Below are 14,017 nucleotides of genomic sequence, written 5' to 3' on the forward strand. Positions count from 1 at the left end.
TTTTTTTTTGAGGCAGGGTCTTGCTCTGTCACCCAGGTTAGAGTGCAGCGGCACAATCATGGCTCACTGCAGCTTTGAACTCAGCCTCTTAAGTAGCTGGGACTACAGGTGTGCACCACCACACTTGACTAATTTAAAAATTTTTTTGTAGAGATGGAGTCTCGCTATGTTGTGCAGAGGAACTCCTGGCCTCAAGCAATCCTCCTGCCTTAACCTTGCAAAGTACTGGGATTAGAGGCATGAGCCATCATATCTGGCCCATTTCTAGGTTTTAATTTAAATTGAGAGATGTGCAACTCTCCTATTCACTTGAACATTTAGAAGCCATTGTAGGGTTATTAACTGATCTAATTTCAATCTTGTAGTATCACAGGGAATAAGGGAGCCCAAAAGTTAGGAAGAGAGACGACAGGGGAATAGATGGTCAGTGGAACAGTCAGAACGCACACAACATGGATCAATTGTCTGTGGTCTTACATGGGTGCAGTTTGTGGTGCCCTGAAATGACTACAATAACAACGAAGATCACTGATCAAAGACCACCATAGCAGATAATAACAATATAAAGTTTTGAAATATTATGAGAATTATCAAAATGTGACACAGAGGCACAAAGTTAATATATGCTGTTGGAAAAACGGCACTAATAGACTTGTTCAACGCAGGGTTGCCAGAAACCTTCAATTTGTAAAAACCACAGTATCTGTGAAGTATACTAAGGCAAAGAACAAGAAGATGAGGTATGCCTGTACTTTATTAAAGATTGCCTTCAAATGTTTTAGCAAACATAAAATTTGTGGGTGTGTACTTGCGGAAGCAGAAATCATGGGTCCAGGTTGAACAAAGACTGCAGGAAGTGAAAGAGAGAGTAATTTATACTTAGTTGGATTTGTTTCAAGATTCATGTCAAAGAAATGCCAGGAAAGGTCTGGTTTCAGCTCATGGTGATGAGGAAAAAATTATTCGAGGAGAAGCTTTGTCTTTTTGTGTTTCCTTTTTAAATCATGAAACATTTCAAACATCAGTGTATTTTTTATCTAGAAGTTTGATTTGGGTCTTTTTCTTATACCTTCCAGATCTCTAGTTAATTTATAAACAACTGAAATCTAGTTATAATGATTTACAATGTATCTGTTAATTCTAGTATTTTTGGCTGTTCTGGATTGGTGTCAATGGGATGATTATCCCCTCATAATGGACTATATTTTCCTGCCTATTTCATGCCTGTAATCTTTGACTGGATGTCAGACATTGTGAATTTTACCTGTTGGGTACGGATATTTTTGTATTTTTATAAACATTCATGAGCTTTGTTTTAGGATGAAACTAAGTTACTTGGAAGCAGCGTGATCCTTTTGGGTCTTGTTTTTCAGATTTATTAGGCGGCACCAGAGCAGCATTTATTCTAGGCCAATTATTCCCCCCTACTGAGGCAAAACCCTTCTGAGTACTCTACCCAAATATCCTGTGAATGACAAAGTTCTCTAGTCTGCCATGTTAGATCAGAAGCTACTCCCGGCTCTTTGTGAGGCTGGGCACTGTTCCCTCTGGTCCTCTTAGCTGGTTCTTTCCACAGCCTTGGGAAGTTTTAAGCTCCTTCCTCCCAACTGCTGACAAGAAAACATTTCAGAATGTACTTTAGGGAAATTATCTGGAAGATGAAGCATTGTTCTGAAGTTAATTCCCTGTCACCTTTGGATTTCCATAATTAACTCAGGGACAAATAAGATTATATGCTACAATATTATGCTTATAAAATACAATGTGAATTTCAAGGTCATGCCAATGATACGATATTTGACAATAAAGGAAAATAGCTAAAAAAAAAAATCAAATTAACCTTTTCTCAAAAAGTCAATAGTAAGTTGATGACTATAACTCTAAGTCAAAATTTCAAGCCTGAATTTTCTGGGGGCTGGGAGGAAATATTTTCTCTCCCATTTCCACTTCACTCTTAATTCATAAGATAGGAACATCAAGAATTTAAAAAAAAAAAAGACCACCAAAAAAATCCAGCACTTTGACAGTCTTCTCTTTACATCGATAACATTTTAAAGAAATTAAAAATTCTTACATACATTAAAGATAGAAGGTATATACCTAGAAATGCACCTCAGCATGCATATGCTAGCTAGGAAAAGAAAGCAAGTGATGAAATCTATGGCCAGATTCACGTATTTCTGTCACTTGTAGAAGGCATTTAATAGATTAGAATTTGCTAGATAAGCACCCAGATAGAGAGAAAATACTTCAATTTCCCAGCAAAACCTATTGCATTCATTAGTATTGGTATCCAAATTAAGAGTAAAAAATTAAAATTCTTTTAATTCTCCATATTTTGCTGTAACTAAATGTTAGCAGGAAAATAAGCCTGTTTATTTGAGTTATAGACATTTATTGCAGAGATGCCTTCTGTCTTTTTGTTACATTCTAAACTTTTTAAATTTTTCTTAGCTTTATATTTATTTGGCAGATGGAAGGCAATTTTCAAAAGCCTATGAGTTTATTATTATTTTTGGTAATAACTTTGATTCTTATTTCTCCCCCACATGTGACCATTAAGTATTATTTTACTTATAGCATCTAAAATGATTTAATAATAGAAAATAAAGATCCCCTTTGATCTAGAGTGCAAGGTTTAATAACATAAAATAAATGGTCTGTGCAGCCTACCTCTAAAATTATGCTCTATATATTAGAAAAAATGAACACAACAGAATTAAACATGTGGACATCTGATTCCAAATATGTGTTTGTTGAGATAAAGAGAAGCCATGTCTAAATCGAAAAATAAAAATACTAATAAGGAATACTTGATTAATTTTGGGAGCTCAGGAAAAGTCTTTTAGGAAGGAAAGGGAACTACAATTGTATCATTTCTCAGTCACTGATTTTGATGAGTGGTCTTCTCCCACCATCAGGGTGGGCTGGGGGAGGGGAAGGCAGTATGCCACAAACAGAGCACTTGACTTTGGAGTTACACAACCACCCACGTATCCCAAGGCCCCTTATGGGAATAGAAATCCAATCTCTGAAATGACTACAATAAATAACCAGACAAAATCACTCCCCTGCTTAAGATTATCCATTCACTGGTCCCCATCACCCTCAGGACCAGCTCTGTGTTTACATTTATTATATCACTGTTCACCCCCTTGCCCCAGGTATCATGAGGGCTCCAAATGAAGTTCTCAGATTATGCCATGTTCCATCATGACTCTATGTTTTTGCAGTGGTTACCACCTTCTCTCAGCAATTCCTGTAGTCTTCATGCACTTGCATGCCACCCCAAACCTGCCTTCTAATTTGCTTATAGTCATAGTGGACACACAAACTGATTATACTTGGAGTAAATGAGAAGCTGTGATGAGAAGAATATAAAGTAATTTGTCTATCTTTTGGATTTAATTACACTTGGATCAGCAGTGGAAAAAAAAAATCACCATTAGGGAAATCTCTCATTGTTGGTTCAGCTGGAGGCTGGAAAAGTAGAAGATCATTCCTAATCTTGAAAGTAAGCTGGGATGCTAATTTTACCTTCTGTGAAACAGATGATTTAAGTTGTATGGAGAAAAATAGCTCAATGCATTAAAATTGGTATAAAACAAGTTCAATGATAATTACGATGAAAGATTTCATATATTTAAAACCTGTCTTAGTTACAAAAATCAAACTTTACCTCTTGAAATGATTCACCAGCACACCAACAAGTTCTCCAATTCGACTTTCATGAGTTGGCTGTTTGCTGAAGAGGCAGACAATGAGGTCTTTGTTGTCTTTCGTATGGAACACTACAAGTTGGTCCTTTCCATTGGAGACACTCAGACCAGTCAACTGCAAAGAGATAATGCATGGAAAACTATTAGGCTCATTTTCAAAAGAATGAATTAAAAAATGCATTTTGGAGCTGGGCACAGTGGCATGTGTGTGTAGCCCCAGTGACTTGGGAGGCTGAAACAGGAGGATCATTTGAGCCCTGGAGTTTGAATCCAGCCTGGGCAACACAGTGAGGTACCATCTCTAAAAACAACAAAAAAGCCGTACATTTTTTAATGGTTTTGCTCAGTAACTCTGCTGACTTTAATCTTTATCAGTTTCATGGAACAAGTAGATGGAAGGAAATAATAAAGGGAAGAAATGAATAAAATTGGAAATAGAAAAACAATAAATAAAAATTAATGAAACAGAGATAGTTCTTTCAGAAAATCAATAAAACTGAAAAACCTCTAGCCCAAAACAAAAAAAGAATGAAGACCTTAATACCACTATCAGGAATGGAAGAGGGGACATCTCCACAGAGCACACATGATTGAAAGGATAATATTAAAATATTTGGACCAACTCTGTATAAAAACTTATTCAACAACTTAGTTAAAACCAAATAATTCCTTAAGGGCCACAAAATACTAAAACTCTCCAAGAATAAATAACTTGAATAATTCTGCATCTGTTGAAGAAATTAAATTTGTAGTTAAAAACATTTTGAAAAAGAAAATTCTAGTCCCAGATGATCTCACTACTGAGTTCCACCAAACATTTAAAGAAGAAATAACACTAATTCACCATATTTCTTCTAGAAAATAGAAGAGAAGGGAACACTTCCTAACTCATTTTGAAGTTGGCATTATTCTGATATCAAAAATAAACACCACAGAACAAGAAAACTACAAACTGATACTCTTCATCAACATGGATGTCAACAAAATATTAGCAAATTAAATCCAACAATATATAAAAATGATAATACAACATGACCAATGGAGTTTATCTAAGAAATGCAAGGCTAGTTCAGTATTCAAAAACTAATCAAAGTGATGACAGAACAAAATGACAGGATAGTGACACAGAAAAATTATTTAACAAAATTCAACATTCATCCACGATAAAAATTTCTCAGCAAACCAGGATTATAAGGAAACTTAATCTAATAAAATGGCATATACAAAATGCCACAGCTAACATCATACTTAGTGAAGAAGGACTGAATGTTTTCCCTGAAGACTGGGAGCAATGCAAGGATTTCCACTGTCACTGCTACTATGCAACATCATACTGGAAGCCCTAGCCAGTGCAGCAAGGCAGGTCAAAGAAATTAAAAAGCACCGGGTATGGTGGTTCACACCTGTAATTCCAACACTTTGTGAGGCTGTATCACTTGAGGTCAAGAGTTCAAGACCAGCCTGATCAATATGGTGAAACCCTGTCTCTACTAAAAATACAAAAATTAGCTGGGCGGGGTGACAGGTGCCTGTAATCCCAGCTACTCGGGAGACTGAGGCAGAAGAATCGCTTGAACCTCGGAGGCGGAGTTGCAGTGAGCCAAGATGGCACCACTGCACTCCAGCCTGGGTGACAGAGCAATACTCCGTCTCAAAGAAAAAAAAAAAAAAGAAATTAAAAAGCATACAGATTGTAAAGGAAGAAACAAATGTCTCTGTTTTCAGATTACATGATCGCCTACATAGAAAATGCCAAGGGATCCACAAAATAGCTCCCAGAACTGGTAAATGCATTTAGTAAGGTCAAAGGATACAAGGCTGATATACAAAAATATTTCTATATTAGCAATGAATAATCTGAAACAAAAATTTAAAAACAAAACCATCTATAACTCCAAAACCAAAAATACTTAGATATAAATCTAACAAAACATCTATCTGTAGGACCTACATGTTGAAAACTAAAAAATATTGAACAAGTCAAATTAAAATGCTGATGAAAGGAATAAAAGAAAACCTAGGCTGGATGCGGTGGCTCAAGCCTGTAATCCCAACACTTTGGGAGGCCGAGGTGGGCAGATCACGAGGTCAAGGGATTGAGATCATCCTGGCCAACATGGTGAAACCCTGTCTCTACTAAAAATACAAAAATTAGCTGGGTGTGGTGGTGCATGCCCGTAGTCCCAGCTACTCGGGAGGCTGAAGCAGGAGAATTGCTTGAACCTGAGAGGTAGAAGTTGCAGTGAGCCGAGATTGTGCCACTGCACTCCAGACTGGTTACAGAGTGAGATTTAAAAAAAAAAAAAAGAAGAAAAAAATAAAAAAGAAAAAAGAAAAGAAAACCTAAATAAATGAAGAGAAATAATATCCTCATGGGCTAGAAAACACAATATTCTTAAGACACCATTTTTTCCCTGTTGATGTATAGATTAAATGAAATCCTAACCAAAATCCCAGCAAGAATTTTTGTAGATATCAACAAGCAGATTCTAAAGTGTGTATGGAAAGGCAAAAGAACTAGAATAGCCATAAGAGTTTTGTAAATGAAGAATAAAGTTGGAGGGCTCACAGTAGCTGATTTTAATACTTAGTATAAAGCTACATTAATCAAGACAATAAAGGAAAAGAAATCATAGACCAGAAACAGACTCACACGAATATGGCCAATAAATTTTTCACATGGGTGCAAAGGCAATTCAGTGAAGAAAGGGTAATGTGGGCATCTGGATAACTTGGAACACTTGGACATCCCCATGCAAATGGAAATAAAAGTCTACCTAAGTCTCACATCTTGTAAACAATTCAGAGTGGACTACAGATCTAAATGCAAAATGTAAAACTGGAAAACTTTTAGGAGAAAACATAGAAGAAAATCTTTGTGATCTTGGGTTGGCAAAGATTTCTTAGAAATGATACCAAAAGCACAATCCATAAAGCAAAAAATTGATAAATTGACCTTCATCAAATTTAAAACTTTTGCTCTGAGGAAGACCCTGGTGAGAGAGTGAAAGGACTAGCCACAGATTGACAGAAAATATTTGGAAAGATATATCTGATAAAGGACTTGTATTTAGAATACATAAAGAACCCTTAAAACTTAAGACCCAGTAAACATCTCAATTAAAAATAATGGGTAATAGCACTGAAATCTCCTTTGACGTGATAAGAAAAAAAAATAAGTAAAAGATTTGAAATTGCTTCACCAAAGAAAGCACAGGGGTAGTGAATAAGCACATGAAAGGGTGCTCAACATCAGTAGCCATTATGGAAATGCAAACTAAAACTGCAATGGGAAACACTGCAAACCCACCAAAATGGCTAAAATAACAAAACAGATGCAACAACAAAAAAGTGGTAATACTAAATGCTGGTGAGGACACAGAACAATGGTACTCCATGCACTATTGGTGAAAATGTCAAATGGTACGGCCACTGTGGAAACTAGTGGTTAACTCAAAAAATTAAAGAGAATTACCATATGATCCAGCAATCTCACTCCTAGGCAGGTATCCCAGAGAAATAAAAACTTAGCTTTGCATGAACATTTATACATGAATGTTTACAGCAAAAGCTGGAAACAACCCAAATATCCTTCAGTGTGTGCATGGATAAATAAACTGTGGTACATCTAAATAATGAAATGCTACTCAGCAATGAACAAACTAATGATACAAATTACTGACATGCAACAATGTGGATAAATCTCACAGGCCTTATGGCTGAATGAAAGCAGCCTGTGTGACTCCATTTACATGATACTCTACAGAAGATAAAAGGATAAGTAGGATTTCAACATGAATTTGGAAAGAAAAAGAAAGAAATAAGAAAAAAGAAAGAAGAAAAAAAAGAAGGAAGATACAAGGATAAGGATGGACACAGATCAGCAGTTGCCAGGATTTGGCGTTATGAGGAGGCAGATACAAGGGAGTTTTTTGGGGTATGGAACTACTCTGTATCATGATTGTAGCAGTGGTTAGGCAACTTTATGCACATACTAAGACTCAGAGACCTGTACACCAGCGCCCACGCAAGTAAATTATATTCACTGCATATAAATTTAAAAAATTGAGCTCCCTGGCTGTTTTGATCTACAGATATTCTACTTTGCTCAATAAAGCAGAAGCCAGAGTGATTTCCTCATTCTGTGGTCTGTTCTTCTATTGCATAAAATACTGAAGTGCCACCTCCTGGCTACCACAGGTGCTATCAGCCAGGCAGGCAGCCTGAACAAGGCAGCCACTGGGGGATGGCACAGTGCCAGGCAGCCTGGGGTAGGGACAGGTGTACGGAAGATGCTGGGAATGGGATCCCTGTTCTTGGGGGATTCACAATCCAGTTGGATCAGAGGAGGAGATAAATATCAAATAACTGAAGAAAAACACCTCAACAGTTTACAGATTTGGAATGCCACTTAATTCCATGGCTATATTTTACAGATAGAAATTGAGACTGAAGGAGGTCAGCTCATCTGCAGGCCCGGGAACTAGAACTCAGACCTGCAGGCTGACTGGGACTCATGTTCTTTCCATTTCACCAGGCTTTTCCAGTATCATGTATAAATGAACATAAACTCTATAAGTAAGTATTCCCATGAATACTTTTTCATAAGAGGTGAGTTCTTGGGTTCATTTTAAAGAATGCCAGGGTCAGTGCTTAATGGAGAGAAGAGAAAACATTAAAGAAATTGGAAATCAACCAATCAATGTGGCTCATGGGCTTTCTGAGGCTGTTGGTAAGAGAATATAGCAATCTCTCTGCAACTTAGAGGTACTGGATCCAGATGATTTTTATATGATTAAATTTAAAAATATCGTTTTCATTTTTAAAAACATTTTATATCTATTATGCTTCACTCTCATTTGATTATTTTATATGTGAAATTCAAAATTGAATTTATGTAGCACTTCACAGGAGAGCTTGATTAAAGCCTAATGAAATGAGAATGGTAATAGCAGTAACTGCCAGCATATCCCAGGAGCATTAGCTGCAGGGGTTCAGGGAAAAGAGACAGGTTCAGCAAAGAATGCTGAAACCACAGGGATAGAGGATCCTTTCCTAGATACTGCCTGGACCAGAGGGCAGGAGCCAATGACTGTTCTTGGCCACCACCCCCTCAGTGGGTGGGCTTCTCTCACCCTTTCCCTCTCCCTCGCTGTCTGGGTGATTTTATCTGCTGTGGGTGGGAGTTCTTCATGTGTACACACAGGTCTAGTGGTGTGTCAGAGTCCCGGAAGAAATGAAGAAAAACAGCACTTAAGTTGCCCTGCAAGTCCCTTGTCACCAAGGCAGGACAAACGGCACTCAGAATGTCCCATTTAGTTCTAGAAGAAAGGATGGTAAGTGGGGATTAGTGGACTAAGGATGACCTGGGTGTTAATCCCAATTCAGCCCTGTGATCTTGAGTGACTTATTTAATTTATTGTGGCATCTGTCTCCTTTTCTGCAAAATAAAGATAATATCAGGTGCCTTGTCTACCTTGCAGGGTTGTGGTAAGTAGCAACTCTGGAGCACAAAAAGTAAATAAGTGAAAAAACCCTGTCTTCAAAGATCTTACACTCTAAGTGAAAATATATCTACAAAACTTAATCACTGAAAATATAATTTTAAAACCTTACAACACCATGCAAATGGAAGGTATTGTGTGAGACACTTCAGCTGGGGAAGGGGTCACTACCTCATTGCCTTTAGGCAGCCATAACACGCAGATGCATTTCTCTAAACAAAGGGGAAACTCCTTATCAAGGCTCCCCCTGCCCCCACTGCCTCCTTATTTCTCCTCATCTATGAGAGTTCTATGCTATGATAAAGCTAAGCCTTCTCTTTCTGTGGCCTTGAAGATCTGAACAGGACAAACACAGTCTCTGACTGCAACCCATTTCAATTCTCCCAGCCTCTCCCTAACTAAGAAGGACGAAACAGTGAACACAACTAGATGGTAAAGAGATGGGCAGTTCTGGAAGAGGAGGCCAGTGTGAGAAGTCAGAGCGGATGTCCTCTCCTTCTCTGCAATGGAATGAGTGCAAGAGAGCAGAGCTCACTACACAAGAAAATCTCTAATCTATATTATCATTTACCAAATAAGCACAATGCAGATCGGTATTAGAAAGAGAAATAATTCCAAAAGACAAATAAGACAAATTATAAACACAATGGAAGCAGTAACAGAATAGATACTGCAGAAAATTAAAGAATAATAGAAGAAAAGGTCCCAGTCTTTAGTTAGAAAGGAACCACAGGTACCAGCCAAACTTAGAGGATCTTATGGATGTGTAGCGCAGATAAGTTTTTTATCTGTAGAATAAAGGAAAACATCTTCAAGTATCTAGGCATATGAAAATAAGTTATCTATATAGGAAAATACAATTAAGGTTTATATCCTTTTTTAAAAAAGAAACTTGGCTGGGTACGGTGGCTCATGCCTGTAATACCAACACTTTGGGAGGCTGAGATGGGAGGATCACTTGAGGTCAGGAGTTTGAGATCAGTCTGGCCAACATGGTGAAACCCTGTCTCTACTAAAAATACAAAAATTAGCTGGGCATGGTGATGGACTCCTGTAGTCCCAGCTAATCAGGAGGCTGGGGCAGGAGAATTGCTTGAACCCGGGGGGTAGAGTTTGCAGTGAGCTGAGATTGCACCATTGCACTCCAGCCTGGGCATCAAAGCAAGACTCCATCTCAAAAACAAAAAGAAAACTCATATTAATTTTGTCATAATTCACAGGAGGAGACAAGTAAATCAATTTTATTCTTGATATCAATTAGGAAAGATCACCTCAAATATTTAAAGGTAATCATTATTAAAATTAAAAAGGATGTATAAGGTTCTAATCATTAGTAAAAACAGAATAAATAAAACTTGACCAATGCAGCAACAGAAAAAAGAATGAAATAGCATGAGGGCATAAAAAATAGAAAACATTTGAATAACATGATTGAATTTAAGAAAAGTGTTTTTGTCAGTTGCTGTAACAAATGTGAACAGGATTTAACTCCTTTATTGGATAATGAAGGATTATAGATTAAGTAAAAAACAAAATTTAACTATACTGCTTATAAAATTAAGATAAAAGCAGAAGTTTATGAATGAGAACAACATACATAATAAACTAAAGAGCTGGTTCTTTGAACAGACCAAATCCATGGCAAAGTCTCACCAATAAAAAAATAGGCAAAAACACAAATATTTAACTTTAGGAATGAGAAAGGGATTTAAGGAAGGGTGTGTTGACTTTTGAAATTATAAGAGGCCAGGAGCAGTTGTTCAAGCCTCTAATCCCAGCACTTTGGGAGGCTAAGACAGGAGGATCACTTGAGGCCAGGAGTTCATGACCAGCTTGGGCAACACAGCAAAATCCTGGCTAAAAACAAAAATTAGCTGGACATGGTGGTGTGTGACCGTAGTCCCAGGTACTCAGGAGGCTGAGGCGGGAGGATTGTTTGGCCCAGGAGTTTGAAGTTACAGTGAGCTGATCATGCCACTGCACTCCAGCCTGGGTGACAGAGTGAGATCTGTCTCATTAAAAAAAAAAAGAAGAAGAAATTATAACAGAAAAAACATTTGTAATCGTAATTTCATATTAACGAAATGCATGATTTTTTTTTTTTAAGATGGGGTCTAGCTGTCTCACCCAGGCTGGAGTGCAGTGGCGCGATCTTGGCTCACTACAACCTCTACCTCTCAGCCTCAGGCAATCCTCCCACCTCAGCCTCCCAAGTTGCTGGGACCACAGGCGAATGTCACTATGCCCAGATAGTTTTTGTATTTTTAGCAGAGACAGGGTTTTGTCATGTTGCCCAGGCTGTCGTGAACTCCTGAGATCAAGTGATCCTCCTGCCTTCGCCTCCCAAAGTGCTGGGATTACAGGTATGAGCCACTGTAGCAGGCCTGAACTGCATGATTTTACAGAAAAATATAAATTACTAAAATTGACTTAAAGATAAAAAAATTTCTATTTATAACTAGCAAAAAGTTTTTTTTTACATTATCAGAAAAACGCTCGCCTAGTTCTTACTAGGCACAGGTTATGTTACAGGCTCAGGTAATTCCTATTATACTTTTTTTTTTTGAGACAGAGTTTTGCTTTTATTGCCCAGGTTGGAGTGGCGCTATCTTGGCTCACTGAAACCTCCACCTTCTGCGTTCAAGAGATTCTTTTGCCTCAGCCTCCTGAGTAACTAGGATTACAGGCATGCGCCACCATGCCTGGCTAATTTTGTATTTTTAGAAGAGATGGGATTTCTCCATGTTGGTCAGGCTGGTCTCGAACTTCCAACCTCAGGTGATCTGCCCGCCTTGGTCTCCCAAACTACTGGGATTACAGGCGTGAGCCACCAGGTCCAGCCAATTCCTATCATATTTAAAATGCTCTACAATATGGAAAAAGGTAGACATCATACTGACTCATTTTATTTATCCTGCTAGCAAAACCTGCTGAATCTCTCTCCCTCTCTCTCTCTCACACACACACAAACACCCAGAGATCAATGTAACTTATGAATACATATGCAAAAATCCAAAATAATTAACGAACTGGATTCAACAAGATAAACACCATGACCATGAGAGTATATTCCACAAGTGTAAGGGTGGATCACTAGTAAGAAATACCTCAATATAACTCAGTTTATTAATAGGTCACATTTACATGTTATTGGTGTGCTTGGCCGACTAGAATAATCTTCTTGGGGTCAGGCTTGGCAGCTTTAACTTGTTTGAGTCAAGTATGAAGTTCTGTATTTGTATTGTTTTTATTTTATAGTATACCACGGTATATAAAACAATACTTCATTTTACAGTAAGATGGTATTTATTGCTATTTTATCACTATAATAATCAGTTTTAATTTTTTTTTTCCTCTGGAGCATCTTTGCTTCAAACTTCCTCCCAGTAGCAGCTGCTCCACAGTCTTCTGTCCCGGGAAACACTCTCCTCTTCCTTGGCTACTGCTCTCTACATACACCTCTAAGGGACTTCATTAACTTGGTATTCTTCCCACCTCCCTCCCCCACCCTCCGCCCCTGTCCAAAGCTATGCCTGACACACAAAGAACTTTAATGAAATTGTAGTGGTCACTTTATTTGCTTATATTTTGACATAGACACTTGGCTTTTTGGATGTACTATTCAACTTCTGTTCTTTGATTAGACTGCAGAGATAATGTTTATGCTCTTTTGATCTCAATTAACAAATTGATTTGGCTGCTCCTTTCATTCTGCTTTCAATTCAGAAACTTGGAAGACAGTTTGCTCTGGCTATCTGCAGGATAACTGGTGACTTCCTTTTCACCTTCTCTGTTCTCTGTTCATCTGTCTTTCCTAATCTCCCTCCTTCTCCCTTCCCAGCCCCTCTCCTTGTTCCTTCCTTATTCCTCAACTAGCTGTAACTCAGGAAGCCCAGCTCTGTGGGCTCACTGTGGAAATAATGGAAGCTTTGGCCTGAGAGTTTATCCCTTTACAAGCAAGCGTCTCTGAAAACAACACATTGCTTGAGCCCAGAGCCCTCATGCAAGCAAGCTTGATGGTCTTGAGGCGCCGTGAGGCGGCCAGGCCTCTCAGAGGGGTCCTGTGCAGGTGCTCTGGTCAGCAGTCCTAGCTTGAGCTCGGCCAGACCTGGGGCCAGACAAGTGAGTGTATGAGGGCTCCAGTGACTCCAAGTCTCAGTTATCAAGCAACCCGGCCTTTGAATCTTCCTGAGGGCCTAGACATTGTAGAGCAGAGGCATACTGGCCTCACTATGCCTCTTCCAAGTTCCTTACCAACAGAATCCAAGAACATGATAAAGTAGTGGTTGTTTCATTCCACTAAGTCTGGGATGGACTGTTACACAGCAATAGTACTTGGAATAAAATTTTGGAACAGGAGTGGGGTGCTCCTGAAGCATTATCCCAAATAGTTGGCATTGGCTTTGGGAAGTGGGTGGAAGCTGGAAAGGTCCTGAGAGACTGCTGGGGGAATCATGGCAGGCCTTAAAGACGGGGTCAGTGAAGCCTTGAGGAAAACAGGGAAAACGTTATTTCCAGAGAGAGCAAAGGGGACCTTTGTTGGCAAGCAGCAGAAAATTTGACAACACTGTTGCTTATGGGAAGGCAGAAAATAGGAAATGTACCTAACAAATGTGGTGATCTAGATAAGGAGATTTCTAGACAGAACACTCAAAGTGCCATCTGCCTGCTTCTTGCTGTCTATGAAAAAAATGTGAGAAGAGAGAGAGGACCTTAATAAAGAACTGTTGCACTCTCATGTAAAATTTAGAGGAAATATAAAGAAGCCTGCAATTGCTGGGCTTGAAAATAAAA

General features: G+C 38.5%; 1 protein-coding gene across 4 annotated transcripts in view; it reads right to left on the reverse strand.

Moving 5' to 3' along the window:
• The window catches only part of MYO1D (myosin ID), a 362,631-nt gene that overhangs the window by 106,661 nt on the left and 241,953 nt on the right, over positions 1-14,017 (reverse strand). For 3 of the 4 annotated variants that reach the window (XM_017542198.2, XM_017542195.2, XM_037743342.1), the window contains one exon: positions 3,680-3,834. In XM_017542198.2, coding sequence (XP_017397687.1) covers positions 3,680-3,834 — 155 coding nt within the window. Of the gene's footprint in view, positions 1-736; positions 848-3,679; positions 3,835-14,017 lie in introns of those variants that run through there. The other variant, XM_017542197.2, reaches the window with a different exon arrangement.

This window comes from Cebus imitator, unplaced genomic scaffold, assembly GCF_001604975.1.
Source record: "Cebus imitator isolate Cc_AM_T3 unplaced genomic scaffold, Cebus_imitator-1.0 Scaffold140, whole genome shotgun sequence".
Lineage (NCBI taxonomy): Eukaryota > Metazoa > Chordata > Mammalia > Primates > Cebidae > Cebus > Cebus imitator.